The sequence below is a fragment of the Cuculus canorus genome, chromosome 6 (genome assembly GCF_017976375.1).
Source record: "Cuculus canorus isolate bCucCan1 chromosome 6, bCucCan1.pri, whole genome shotgun sequence".
Taxonomy (NCBI): Eukaryota; Metazoa; Chordata; class Aves; order Cuculiformes; family Cuculidae; genus Cuculus; species Cuculus canorus.
In genome coordinates this window covers 17,777,932-17,792,617 of record NC_071406.1, presented here as the reverse complement: position 1 = coordinate 17,792,617, position 14,686 = coordinate 17,777,932, and the positions used below count along the sequence as shown (strand labels likewise).

Below are 14,686 nucleotides of genomic sequence, written 5' to 3'. Positions count from 1 at the left end.
CAGCCAGCCAGGACAAGCTGCGACGGGTGTCTTGTGCCCCAGAGGGCCAGACCAGCCCAAGGCTGGGTGCCAGAGGTCAGCACCCTGCATCCTTCCTGAGCGAAGCAGGAAGAACAGAGATATCAGCAAATGTCATGGCCTCAAGAACTAGCAAACTGGCACCCAGGCTGGTCTTACACCACTGGTTAGTGCCAACAACTCCAACCTACAGAGCCATGTTCCCCCATCCCTGTGGTCTCTGGAATAGCCTGGACTCCCCACACCTCCCAGGGCCAGGCTGGACTCCCCCATTACACTCTGTGCCCACAGGAGAGCAGAAAGCCAATGCCCCTACCTAGCTCCGGAGAGGTGGGTCTGGCTCGGCGTCCTTTCCCCTTGCTCCGCATGCTCCTGCCTTCTTGAGTCGTCCGGCTACTCTCTTTCTTCTCTGATACTTTCATCTGCCTTCTCTCCACCTCCTTGCCCATGCCGTGCTGCCCTGCACCGCTCCTCTCCAGGCGAGCCTCCTGCTCCACCCCTGGCTTCGCCCAGGGCAGGAACCGCACCTCTGAGAGCATCTCCGGCCGCCGGTACAGCCCATGGGGCACAGATAGCCGGGCAGCCAGGACTTCACTCCCTGCCCCAGGGGAACGGGCTCCACCGGCTGGGCCCCCATCCGGGCATGGGCTGCCTTCAGGGGGACCTGCCTGCGAAAGGGCCACTCGTCCCTGTGGGGTGGCTTGCGCTAACGGCCACTGCTCCTTCTTCTTCACTTCCCCAGTGCCTTCTTGCTGCATACTTTTCCTGGCACCTACATCCTCCACCTTGGTGGGCTGACCAGGTGCCCCACCGCCCCGCGCCAGGGCTTTCCTCCCACGCTGCCCTCCCAGCTCTGGCTCCCCGTCAGGTCCCACCAGTGCCACGCTGGAAAGTGCCAGGTGCTGGATGACGTGTGTGCTCTCTGCTGCAGGGAAGGTCTTTGGCGGCAGCACCTTGTGCCTGCTGGTGCCCTGTGAGGAAGGGGTGCGGGGAGGGCGGGAGGCAACAGGCTCACTTGCCGATGGGGGCGAGGGTGCCGGGGGTAGCCCAGCTTTGCACAGCTCCTGGGAGCGCCGCAGCTGCTGCTTGGAGACCGTCCACTTGATGCGGGTCAGCTCCTCCGCAAACTTGTTCTCAATGGCATAGACACGGCCAGCAAACTTGCCCCGCTCATCAAAGGATGCAGCTTTCTGCCGGAAGGCCAAACGCCGGCACGCTGCTGTACTGCCCGGCCCCCAGCGGTCACCTTCCTGCAAATCCTCTCGTGAGCCACCCAGTGTGCTGGCACGCCGTGAGCCAGGATGGTCGAAGGAGCGCGTCTTGCGCAGGGGCAGGCCGGTGTGTGCAGGGAAGGAGCTGTCTGCCTGCTCCAGGCTCCTCTGCCGCTCCTCAAAGTACTGCAGCCTCTCAAAGATCTTGGAGCCGGTGCGCACCAGTTTGGGGGATGCCCGGACGGAGATTCGGCCGGAGGCGTCACTCATGGGTGTTTGGGGACGGGACTCTTGTGTGCTGCCCTGTGAGTACCCTGAGGACTTGGGCCTCTTGATCTTCTCCTCATACTCCTCAGGGACGGTGTCCTGGTACTCGGCTGGCACCGAGGACTTTTTGCGGGGCGTGACGGGCGTGAAGGAGGGGACGCCAGGGCCACGAATGGCAGGCTGGGATGCAGCACCGGTGTGTGATGGTAGGCACGGGCTGGCACGTGGAGATGGCGAGCAGAGGATTGGTGGCTTGGCAGTCAGTGGCAAGGCAGCAGGGGACCTCGGGGGCTCAGCTCCAGGCTTTGGAGAGACGGAGCCACTGTGGGGGTCATCTCTGCGGTAACCCCCCTGGGGGATGCTGCTGCAAGGGGAGAGACAGAGGAGAGTGGTTCAGAGCCTGCCCTTGCTTCCTGGCTGCATCTCTACTCCCAACCTGCACCATGGTGTCCAGTGGGGCACGGCAAGGTAGGGGGCTGAGGGGGTAGGTGGCCAGAGTAGCCCCAGGACCAGGGAGCCACAACGGGCCTCAGCAATTGAATCTGGCCACCCCAATACCACGGGGAGCTGGCTGGGTTGGGTGAGAGTCCTGGGCTGCTGTGACACAATGGTGTCCTCTTGTCCAGGGGTATCAGTGTGGGACAGTAGAGTGATGCTGGGATACCCAGCGAGCCCTCCCAAGGGCCACCATGCAGACAGGGCAGGGGGCCAGCCAGTGCCGCAGTTTGCCATGACCAGGCAGTGCAGCACAGTCCAACTTTTCTGCAAAGTGATGGGTGTCCCCAAGGCTACAAATTCCCCCAGCACACATGCTGCTGCAGGTGTATCCTCCCCACCCCGCTATCCCTGGAGTAGCTCAGTGTTTGCAGTGCAGAAATGATAAGGTGGAGATGAAGTTCTGGTGGAACAAGCGGTCTTGAACAAAAAAAAAGGGGCAAGATGGAGGTCGAAGGAGCAGGCCTGCAGGGATAGGGACTGAAGGTGGCAAGGAGGGACAAGGGCTCTGAGCTCATCAGCAGGTCCTGGGGAGGCAGCATGTCCCTGACCCCTGCTACCACCCCCCGCTGTGTGATTGGGACTGCAGGTGGCAGAGCCTTGCCAGTGGGTGCCCCAGACTGCTGCGCACCCATAGGTCCCCACACCCTGGACTGTGCAGAGCTTCCATGGCTGGGTGAGGCAGGGGGACACCCAGGACACAGCCTGCAGGTAGGACGCTGCAGCTCATGCAGCAGCGCAGGGGTTACCCTCAGCCCCAAACTGGCCACAGCAGAGAGAGGCCCCACTCCACGCTCCACCCCCACCCACGGGCCTGTTTGTCCCCGGCCCAGGATGCTCGCACCTCCTTACCAGGAACAGGCTGCCTATTGCTCAGAGCCCCCATTCCTCATCCGAGCATGGTGAAGGCAAAGAAAGCCCAGGCAGAGGGGAGAAGATGGCTGCAGGCGTTGGAAGGAAATGGCCCCAGCACGATGTCCCCTCCGTGCACTTCCCCCAGCTACTTACACGTGGAGTGAGAGCGCCCGTCCTCGGTACAGGCTGAAGGCGCTGCCGTATGGGTCGCTGGCCACCGAAAGGCTATCCTCTGACCCCCAGCTTGTGCCCACCAGATTAGCCCGTGATGCCCGCACCAGTGGCTCCACGCCCAGGTGCCGGACCTCGGCGCCATGTGGGGCCGGCGCATTTGCTTGCCTTGGGGTTCCCTGCGGCTGCTGCCAGGCAGTGGGGCGGAGGTAGGGTCTCCGTGCAGAGAGGCTGGCATCCATCTCCTTTTCCACCACAGTCTGCTGGCTGCCCGACCAGCTGGAGCGCTCCTCTGCCTGTGACAGGGCCAGCACCGAAGTCGGTGTTGTGTTCATGGAGGCATCCACGAGGGTGTCGGACCCACCTGGAAGGCAATGGGGTTAGCCAACATGTGCCTGTGGGTGTCCCAAGCAGCACCGCATTGCCCCAAGCCCTCTCCCCTTTGCACAAGCAGATCACAGTTCCCCCTCCCATGGAGACCCCCAATGCTGGGCCAGCAGAGCCCTTGTGGGGGGGCGCAACCAGCAGCCAGTGCCGGAGCTCGATGCCAGCCGGGTGCCCCCTGCTCACCCGTGGGGGTGCTGAAGGCCGTCTCATCCTGAAGCTCACTGCGCTGCGTCACCTGGGGGTCACTGGGCTCATCCTCGCCCGTCTCCGAGTCTGAGGGTCAGGAAGAGAAGGGAGTGAGGGAGCACAGGGACAGCAGGCCAGGCTGGCACTGCCCCTTGCAGACCCACAAGCTCCCGGGGCAGGAGAGAAGTGCCCAGGCAGCTCCAAGAGGAGGCAGTGCAGGGGCAGGGGGTAGGACTGTGACCTGCAGGGGTAAGCTGCCAGCAGGGAAGGGCAGGACCAAGGGTGGGAAAGTCCAGAAGGAAAAGGGCAGGCAAAATGGGCAGGAGCAGCATTAGATGATAAGAGGAAGGGAGACACTGCCAGCAGTGGGAATGATTCTGGTGGAGGATGCGTGGGGATAGGGAAGCAGGGCAGGGGAACAGTGGCGATGATGACACAGGACATCAGGCCAGGGCGCAGGGCTCGCTCTGGGGACAGGGCTGGCATCAGGTACGAGTCTTCCTACCGTAGCTTTGTTTCCTGCAGGAGCGGAAAACTTCGCTTCCATAGGGGCAGCAAGAGAGAGAGAGACATCAACACCTGGTTATCGGCCCGGCCTGCAGAGACGCGGGGGGGCAGTGGGGATGGACCTTATGCCCAGCATCTCCCTGCGCTGCTGTGGGGCAGGGACTTGCTGAGGCAGCATCTGAGTGGATCGTGCCATCTCAGAGAGCCTGGCAATCTCTGCTGGGCTTCAGGTCCAAGTGTGGGGCCAGGAATGGGCATTAGCCCATCTCAGGATCCCCTAAGGAGCTCCCCATGCCTTGCCTGGTCCTATGGCAGGCACCCATGGGACGTGAAAACAGGTCTGGCTCCTCCAGATTTCCTCACCGTGTCTCCAGTCTACACTCATGATCAGTGCGCATTGCTCTGGTGCTGCAAACAGACTCTCCTGGTACACAGATTGTCCACCTGCATAGTGAAATCACGGCACCATCCCCTCCCCACAGCACAGCCACAGCCTACCCACACGACAGCCACCTTCTTGCTCCTACAGCACCCACACGCCCCTGTGCTCCATAGGGCACCACGGCTGGACCCCCCACTGGGTGCTCCTGAGGGTGATGGGGCACACGGACATGAGTGTCCATGTGCAAGCACCTTCCCTCTGGCACCTACACATGCATCCCTTACTCCATCAGTGGCAAGTGTTGCATGATATGCCTATGCCCCACAGCACGGCCACAGCTGATAAAGCAGGGATGCTCAGGGCAGGGCATCCCCAGGGGCAGGATGCAGCCGGGCCAGGTGATGTCCTGTCCCAGGAAAGACAACACTGTGCAGCCAGGGCGAACCAGGTTTCCCACCCTGCTGCTGCCCAAGCCCTCAAAAGCTGCCACAGCAGACACCTCTGGCAAGGGACGTGTCCCCTGCCCCACCACTGCTCCTCTCCACAGCACAGCCACGGCATAGTGGGGGACCACGTTGCTCCCCGCCAAGCTCCAAGCTGCCCCTCTGCACCCTGGCACACTACCACTGCCACTACACTAGGCTCCCCATTCCAGCCACAACAACCTGGCAGGACCTGAGGAACTGGAGCTGCTGGATCAAGAGCAACCTGGCCTCATGGGGGCACCGGGAGCCCCCAGCTGACTGCAACTCTGTTTTGGGCTGGCAAGCTGCAGCCTATCCCTGTCTAGCCTCTGCTCACTGCCCCTCCCGCAGCATGGCAGTGGAGCCAGACCCCATCCCGGTGCACTCAGGGCAGAGGGGGCAGCCAGGTCCTGGTAACTCAACGCACCATGCGTGAAGCGCCCGAAGCGCCGAGAATGGCCAGTCTTCTGCAAAGGAAAAGAGAAGAGAGCATTACTCATGGTATGGTGCCACATGCCTGCTCACGCACACACACACGCTGCTGGCATGGCATGCCTGCACGCAAACACCCCATCATGGCACTTGCGACACCATGCACACCCACGGTTGCTCAAACACACACACTGGTGTAACACACATGGTGCTGCTCACATCCCCCCCGCTGGCAGGGCATGCCCAGCACTGCTCACACTCACGCACACAGCCCAGGCTGCACGCCCACGGGATACCAACAGGCACACTCCCCCACGCACACACCCCCATGCACGCAGACATGGATGAGTGTAGGTGGACAGGTGTAGCACATGCCTGGCCACACACGCACACGCACACACACACACACTCTTGTGCGTGCACACACAAACACACTCCCCCTGACAATGTCAATATGCACCCCAGTCCTGTGCCACTGTCCATGCTGTGGGATGACACTGTGCAATGCCAGCCCTGTGCCAGAGCCTGTGCCTGAAGAGCAACAGCCCTGGGCAGCCACAGCCTAGCTGCCCTGGCACCACTGCCTGCAGCCAGCACCACCTGCAGCAAGGTCTTTGCCAGGACAGGTGCCCAAACGCCCAGCAGCCCCTTTGAAACCGCCGCCTGTGCCAATGTGGGGACCAGGCCAGCAAAGTGTCTTCCAGGCGCTGGCCCAGACACTGCCGTGGGCACCAGCCCAGCATGGGGACAGCATCCCCCATCCCTGTTGGGGACCGTGCCAGCTGTGAGAGTGGCTGCCTGGCACAAGCAGCACAGGACCGGCTCGTCTGTGTGGGGCTGGAAGCGTGGGAGCTGTGCTTTCCTGTGCTGTCTGGGCAGGCAGGCAGGACCTGAGCACAGGGCAGAGGCACCAGGAGCTTCTTGCCAGCTCTACTGCCCTCTGTGCCGCAGCCCAGGGCCAGGCATTTGCTTGCCAAGAGAAGGACCAGCCGAGGGCAACCTGGCTGCTAGGTCTGGCATGCACTGATGCTGTCTCCCAGGGAAGCAGAGGGATGAGGTGATCTCCAGGGCAGGCAGGAGTGGGGATACGGTGTGCAGACAGGCAGAGTTGGGCTGCCAGGACTTAGCATCCTTCCCAGCTAGTCTGAGTGAAGGGGACTCCGCAGGACACTAAAGCCCCATGCCGTGTTGTCCCAGCATTGGAGCCCAAGGTTGGACACAGCCTTCTTGAAGCCCATTGCTCTGCCAGCCCCTCCTGCCTCCCCATAGCTCCCAAGTAGGGTCAAGGGCAGATGACCCCCAGGGATAGACAGTCCCTGCTGCCAGCCACACAAGCACAGCCAGCAGTTAGTTGCCCTTGGAAGGGCAGGCGGCTCATTTTGCATGCCCCAAAGCAGCAGCCCCTGCTCATGGGGAACACTTGGGGGTTCCCATCACCCCCCTGCACGCAGTGCTGGCCAGAGGGCAGTGGCTGCACGAGACACATTTGTATTCAGGCTGAGCCAAGCTTCACCTCCCCTCCTCGGCTGACTGTGCTGGTTCTGGCTGGCAGCCCGCCTTCCAGGCCAGGGAAAGATAGATGAGTGATTAACTGCACCACCGGCGGATAATTCCCCCATTAAAAAATGAAAATGCAGTTCGAGTGCCATTATCGGGTACTCTTGTGGCTTCCCCAGGGACTGGCGCCATCAGCTCCCCATCAAATATGGTGACTGCACCCAGCGGACCTGAGCTGGGCTCCATGGCCCACAGCTATGGGGTGGCTGAGCCCCCTCCCCTCCGCCTCACAACAGGTCCCTGCAGGACTGGGGCACTTTGCAGCCTGGACCCCCCATCAGGCACAGCACCCACCTGCAGCTGGGCAGGGAGTGACTGCTGGGTGATGCAGGGTCACCCCTGAGCAAGGAGGTGGAATGGGGGCAGGAGCAGCTCAGGGCTCACTGTGGGGCTGGGGCCTGGCGAAGGGGCCAGCCAGAGAGAGGGGCATGTGCTCCTTGCCTGGGGTTTCATTTGCACCCTGGAAAAAGGGGTAGCAGAGCCCCAGGAGCCTGCTCTGTGCTCATCCAGCCCAAGATGGGGAGAAGGGCTGGCTGGGATCAGCTCCTGGTTTCATCCCTGTCCCACGAGGCAGCTGGGCGAGACCTGGTGCTGCCTCCTTCCTCTGTCCTAGGCACAGGTCCACCCTGCCCTGGCTGGGTTCCTGCCCTGGCCCTGGCACAGGGCATCCCTACCCATGGCCATGGGGCTGAGGGAATTGGGGGAAGAAAGGGTTCCAGGGGCCAAGGAGCACATCCCATGCAGCTTTCCACCACCTGACACGTGGAGCCCAGCACCTCATGACACTGGTGCAAGACAGACAGACAGGGAGCTGGGTTAGGCTGATGTGGGGAGGCAGGGGGTGGCTTGCCCAGTGTGGAGGGAAAGCTGCTGTGCTCGGCCAGTGGTGCAGGACCCTGCCCCACCATGCAGGCAAGCCCCTGGGCTTGCTGCCCCCCAGGGCAGACGGGGCAGCCAGGCAGCTCCATCCAACCTCCCCCGGAGGGACTGCCCCACCTGGGTCCCAGCATCCCGGGGACCTGTGTCCCCCAGTACATCCTGCACCCTTGGGAAGAATCTGTGTGTAACAGCTTCTCCCTTGTCCCTGCTGAGCCACCAGCCAGGGAGACAGCAGGGATCCTTCTATCTAGAGCTGGGTGGAGCTGGAGTGCGCTTGTGCGCCCCTGGGGTAGCCAGGGGCTTCCTGGAAGGATGCTCCCCCATCCTCCAACCCCCGCCGAGGCCAAGTGACGTCCTTGTTCCTCGCTGGGCGGCGGGGCCCGCGGAGGAGCCGTGCCTGTGCCAGGCATGCTCCTGACGCCGAGGGGATGACGCAGGCAAAGCCTCGTCTCCAGCTCCGTGACCACCGGCAGCGGGGCTGGGGGAGCCATCGAGCAGCCTCCATTTGCCTCTCCGGAGGGCAGAGAGGGGAGTGGGTGGCGCGGGGAGGGAAGCCCCGGGCGGGGGTCCCACCCGGCTGCTGGCACAGGCGGTGCTGAGCTCCTGCCCGGGCTGGTGAGGACAGGCAGGCAGCTGGCGGCTCTGCAAGCGGCGATGGGCAAAGCCCTGGGGAGCCCCGAGTGGCAGCGGCAGGGCCGGAGGGACACCCCATCCGCATCCCCATCTCCATCTGTATCCACCTCCCCATCCCCATCACGATGAGCTCCCGCTCCCAGGCACCCGCCGGCGCGGCAGCCCGTAGCCCTTACCTGGAAACGCTTCTTCACCCAGATCTTCTTCATGCTTCTGCAGAGCCCGGTCCCCCCGGCTCAGGCCCGGCAGGACGCCAGCCCGCTCCCGGCGGGGTCCCCGCTGTCAGCACGCCGGGCGGGCAAGCGATGCTCCGAGCATCCTCTGCCGCCAGCAGCCGGGGACGGCGGAGGGAGAGAAAGGGGCTCGCCAGGTTGGGCTCTCGGGAGGGCTGGAGCTGTGAGCATGAAGCATCACTGGAGTGCTCCTCCCTCCATCCTTCCCCCGCCTGCCTCCGCCTCCGCCTCCCTGCCAGCCCTGGCACACAGTGACAGCGGCGGGGGACAGGCAGGGCACAGGTGGCGGGGGAAGAGGGCAGACGCGGAGTGGAGGGGGCCTTGGCTGGGTTGGGCTTACATCCTTCTCCCCGCTGGCTTTGGCTCCATGGCACCCAGGGGTCCGAGTCCACTGCCCAGTGATGTGGCTGTACCACTGTCCCCTGCCGTCAGTCCTTCCTGCCCCACTGCCCAGGACAGGGACTGCTCTTCTCTCCAGCACATGGCACTGTGGGGCACAGCCCACCACTGCGGCTCCCACACACAACCCGATGGGGACAAGAAAAACGCAACACACCACGCCAGTGCTGCACACGACCACCCTCCATGCGCTGCCCCCAAACAGGGCAGTTCCACCGTCACTGCACAGCAGCAGAGCCACAGCTTACTGTGGCACTGCCCAGACAAGATCCAGGCTAACGAGCACCCCATCAGCTTCTGCCCAGCCCCACACAACCCCCAGCCCCACACACAAGCCCCCTTTCCAAGACGTGAGTGTGGGTCCCAGCACTTCTGACCTGCCTGCACACGGAGGAGGTCTCATATAGGCACAGTCCTTCAGAGCAACCTGCTGGCCTGGTACTGCGCACGGCATGGCATGAGCCAGCCCTGTGAACTGCACAGCCTCGTTGTGCAAAGCACACAGCCTCTTGTCCCAGGCACCCGGTACCCTAGGGCAGACCTTGCACCCTGGCGCTTGAGTGCCGCAGCACCCAAGTGGCATGGCAGGGCTGGACAGGCCTGTAGCTGCTTTGTGGCTGGTGGAAATGCAAGCTTGACCCAGGGAGGTGGACCATTGTCCCTGTCTGTGTTCCATGAGACACACAAGATCTCCCCTTGTCCACGGCACAGCTCAGGGCAGGACTGGGTGCCCAGGACTGAGCTGTGAAGCATGTCCCAGGGTGTGAGCAGAAGCTGTGTGTGGGGGCCTCCAGTCAGGCTGATCAAAGCCAGTAAGACCTATTGGTGCTCCCAGGGCACTGGCACAAACCCAGCATGCCTTCCCAGCTGAGCATCCCCAGCCCTGCCGGCCTGTCCCTGTTCTCTGGGTCATGCTGCAGGTAAGTTGAAGGGGCAGTTCCAGCCCCACAGCTTCAGCAAGGCCTTTCCTGCCTGTCGAACCCCCAGAACTCTCAGTGCCCTGCATCCCTCGCTCACCAAGCCATTGAGTCCTGCAGCACCCTTCAGCCCCCTTTCTAGGCTTCTGGAGAGGTTGCTAAGATCCCAGGCCCACCAGCTGCTTGTGCTGCACCCCCCACCCCCCCACTGCAGAGCATCCGTGGGGATGCTGCTGGAGGCCTCCCTACCCAGTGCTTGTCCCCATGCTGCTCACCTGCCTCCTGGCGAGCTGGCTACCCCACGTGGGATTGCACACGGGCGTCACACTCCCCATGATGCCTGGCAGCTCCAGCAGCTTTTCTTCACTTCTCCTCCCAGCCCATGACTCCCAACGTGAGGCTTTTCATGGCTCCATAATAACTTGCAAATTACCCAGTACAAAAGGAGCTGTTTATACAACATATCTGACAATCTCACAATTCAAGTGATGCTGTGGAGTTTCCGTGGAGATCCCGCACGTCAGGCGAGTCCCACGAATGCCAGAGCTGACACTAAGGGAACCTCCTGTCAGAGCCAGAGGACTCAGCTGGGCCTCCCAGGGTACCCCTGAGCCAGAGCTGGGTAAAGGGGTGGGCTGTGGAGCTCATGTCTGCCGGGGTCCCTGTACCCGGAGTCTCCCTGCCAGGTGGTCTCACCCAGGCTGTGCATGCCTGTGGTCCTGCCACAAACCACAGTTTATGCCTTTTCTTCACACTGAAGTGAGATAAGAGCCTGGCCAGGGATGCCAGGAAGGAGTACCAAGGCTTGGGCTTGGCACACACTGGTGCTAAGGCAAGGGTGCTGCCACCAGGCACCTGCAGCACAGCCCCCAGGGCTTGGCCCAGGGAGGGATTGCCTGCGCCCAGGCAAACCACTGTCATTTAGGTATCCTCCAGCTGCTGCCCACGGCTCCAAGCTGGCTGGGTACACTGACCTCCCTGCAACCCTGGCTCTGCTGCTCGACCATCCCTCAGCAAAAGCCCCAGGAGCAGCTCTGGGTTGCCTCAAAGTTGCTGTACCTCTCTGAGAACCTGGGTCACTTCTGAGGGGCACCTGATGTGTGGCCCAAAATCCTTTCCAGAGGCATCAGCACCTGCAAGTCCTTCTGCAAGGGCAAAGCCGTAGTCCCTGCAGAAGGTGTCCGGTGGGAGGTGAGGGCATCCTGCACCCAGAGCAGCGCCTCTGTCCTGCCCTAGCCCAGAGGCAGCCCTGACACTGTCCTGCTTCCCTGCAGGACAGGGACACAGAGCAGAGGACAGGGATCAGCATGGCTGTGGCAAGGACAAGAGCCAGAGCAGGTGCTCCCAGTGGCACCCAGCTCCAGCTTTGCCTGCTGAACACACACCAGCCCTGAGCAAAGCAGACAGCAAACACATGCTTGAAACGCAGCATTAATTATACTGCTCAGAAAGTCACGGCTCCCCACGCCGTGCTGGGCCTCCCTGGCAGCTCTGCACGGATCCTGACCCTGCACGGCAGCACTGGTTTGGTACCGGTCACCAGGCCCTGGCCACCAGCCCCCTTGTCTCAGAGCTTGAATAATTGATGGCGGAGGGTGAATGCAGCCGTCTCGGGTAGGAGGAGGGCTGGGCATGAATCTTTCATGTGTTTGCGCCTCCAGGAGCTGCTGGGGACGGTCTGCTGGAGGTGGGGATGTGCTGAGAGCCTGTGGAGGTGGGGATCGTCCCCAGCCCTGTCCACAGGCTGAAATAAATACAGTGGGATGGCCTTTGTCACAGGGCAAGGAAGCACAGCAGCAGCTTTCTGGGCCCAGGGAAGAGCAATGCTCTGCTGGGACCCCTCTCCTGAGGGCTAGGGACAGCCCAGGCACCCTCCCCAGCATCATCTCTCCTTGCCGCCACTGAAAGGTGCCCAGGCACATGGTGCTCACTGCAGGCAGAGGATGTGGGGATGCAGGACAACAATGTGACCTTGGCTCCGGCTGCCTAGGCACAAAGCAGACATTTCACCCTTTCCATGCCAGCCCTGCTCCCAGCCTGAGGGGCTGCATGCAGAGGGCAGGGGGAGAAACAGGCAGGAGTGCAGGCAGCAAGGCAGAAGCAGCTAGCTCATTCCCAATGTCACTGTGCCAGGGCAAGTCAGCAACGTGGTGTCTGGAGGCAAGAGGGGAGCAGGGAGTGCTGGGTGGCCCTGGGAGGAGGAAGAAGCCATCGCCCCATCACGCAGCCCTGAGTGGCAGTGCTATATTTACCCGTCTGCAAGCCCAGGTCTCAGCCTCTCGCCTGTAACACAAGCCCTACAGCCTGCCAGAATCCTAGGGGACGGCACATTCCTCAGCAAAAATAACCCCCCAGCAGCAGGCGAGAGGGCAGAGGTGGAGGTGACTGACTGGACAGCTGCACCTGCTGCTCTGCTCGCTGGAGAGCAGTCCTCCTGGTCTGCAGCGCCCCAGGATGGGGACCTGGCACGTAAGGCCACTGCACCAGCCCCCTGCTCAGGTGGCTATGGGCAGAGCTGGGAGCCCAGACCTCCAGCAGCTACTTGTTGGCTGGCCCAAATGCTGGCTCTGGGCTTCCCAAAGGGCAGATCCAGCCCCATCCCCCCTGCACTGTCCAGTCCCAGGGACCTGTCCCTAAGCCAGCTGGGACTGGCACCTCAGGTGGCACTGGTCAAACAGCTCTGCAGAGGTGGCCCCTGCCCTGGCACAGCTGGGCATGGTGCCCACACGGTGGGGTATGGCAGACTGGGCTGGAGCCTTGCTGCGTCTCTGAGATGCTGCTGTGCCCTGATGCTGCGGGAACAGACAGGGACATGAGGCATGACAACCAGGGACTGCAACGGGAAACCGAGGAAGCTCCAAGAGTCTTACAGGAGGGAAGAGATGGCAAAGGGAGGCTTTATGTCCTGTTTGGTCCCTAAGTAGGGCTGGCAAGTGCTTCGTAAGGAAGGGGCAGTTGGCACTAAACATGGGCATGGTGCTGCAAAGTAAGGGACTAAAATTAGGCACAGAGATAAGTGGCCAGAGGTGCTGAACCACCAGGGATACTCAGCGCAGCCCTCACTGCTGGGGTGCCATTGCCATTGCTGTGCACCACCAGCTGCAAAAGTATGCCCACGCTGCCCTGCTGGAACTCTGAGCTGGATAGGAAGGGGCCACGCAGGGCAACTGTTCACAGACAAGTCCTGCCTTCTTCCCTGACCCCAAATCCAGGCGGGTGCAGACTGTTCCCTGGGCAGAGGAAAGCTTCCAAGGCGATTTGATTGCTGAGTGCAGGTGGAGGCAAACAGAGCAAGACCCTGCGCTGGGAGCCCAAGATGGACACATCCAACCTTGAAACACAGCCCCAGCGGGGAGGATCAGGCAGTGCTGGCATGGCAAGGGTGGGCTGGACTTTACAAGGAGATTAGCTCAGGTTCTTAAGAAGTGATTTAATCTGGTTTATGGGGAAAAAAAACAGGAGATGAGGTTGATATAGGCTTTAGTGAGCCCAGGGGCAATGGTGTCAGGACTAGGGCTGGCTGGAAGGGTCTGGAGGGTCCACTTGAAGGACCTGGGAAGCCCTTGGACCATCCTGGTGCTGATGTGAGAGGGAGCAATACACCCCACATGGGCTCATAGAGCTGGGGCACAAGGGAGAACCTGCAGCAGGAGAGGGGCAGAGCAGCGGGGCATGACAGGGATGGTGGGACATGGGGGGGATGGTGTGCCTGTGGGAGCCGCTGCATTCACCTGCCCAGCCAGCACTACGCGTGCACTTCCCGCTCCCCATGCTGGGTGCTGACGCACTCAGGGGACCTGGGAGAAGAGCGGAGAAAATCATTAGTGGGGTGGAGCGACAGATTCAGGGCAAGGGATTAGAGGAGCTAAATCAGGCTTGTGTGAGCAAGGGGGCATGCTGAGCTAAGGCAGGAGGAGCTGCTGGGTCTGAGTGTGGAGCTGGGCAGCACAGAGCCCCCCACCCCCCCAGCAGTGACCTGAACCACCTTGGAGAGAGCTAGTGTCAACCCCTCAGAGAGATGCAGCGTGGGCTACACGCCTCAAAAAGAGGGTAAAGGACAGGGCTCTGTGCTCACTGGAGACGGCAACCCAGCAGAATTAGACAGAGCAAGGGCACCCCGTTACCTCCAGATATGGGAGGCCAGAACCCCAAGCCCAGACAAACTGCTGCCTGGGAACCTTGTACTCATCCCCCTTGCCTATTCATCTGGCCAGTGACCCAGACTGCAGGGCTCCCTAGGGAACAAGGACGTGGTGTCCCTGCCCATCATGGGAACAGCACAGCCACCAGTAGGACTTGCATGGTCCCTGGAGAGTAAGGTCTCGGCAGGGAATGTGGGGAGCCCCCAAGCAGCTGGGGTCTCCATGCTGGAACCCAGCAAGTCAGAGCACTCAGCCTGGGAGGGTGTCAGGGCAGGCGGGTGCAGAGCAGCGGCAGAGCTCCTCCATTTCACACAATGACCTATCTCATCGCTTGGCTGCTGGCATGGAGAAAATCTCCTCAAGGGAACAAGGTGCTGCATGCCAGTGCCTTGCAACAGGCCCAGGTGAGAGGGCTGGACTCCCCACCTCAACCCATCATCCCCACACCAGCACTGTTCTCCAGCACCTAGCAGCACAGGGTGATCTCTGGGCACTGCAGCAGCACACGGAGGAGACTATTGTGCCCTGGGACAGGGACAAAGTCACACCAG

The 14,686-nt window shown here is 61.9% G+C and overlaps 1 protein-coding gene across 9 annotated transcripts in view; it reads right to left on the bottom strand.

Moving 5' to 3' along the window:
• The window catches only part of SPEG (striated muscle enriched protein kinase), a 39,280-nt gene that overhangs the window by 22,142 nt on the left and 2,452 nt on the right, over positions 1-14,686 (bottom strand). For 2 of the 9 annotated variants that reach the window (XM_054069592.1, XM_054069594.1), the window contains exons 2-4: positions 3,588-3,677; positions 3,000-3,381; positions 335-1,860 (exon numbers count right to left, since the gene is read on the bottom strand). In XM_054069592.1, the coding sequence (XP_053925567.1) occupies positions 335-1,860; positions 3,000-3,381; positions 3,588-3,677 (1,998 nt within the window). The other 7 variants (XM_054069599.1, XM_054069600.1, XM_054069601.1 and 4 more) reach the window with 7 other exon arrangements.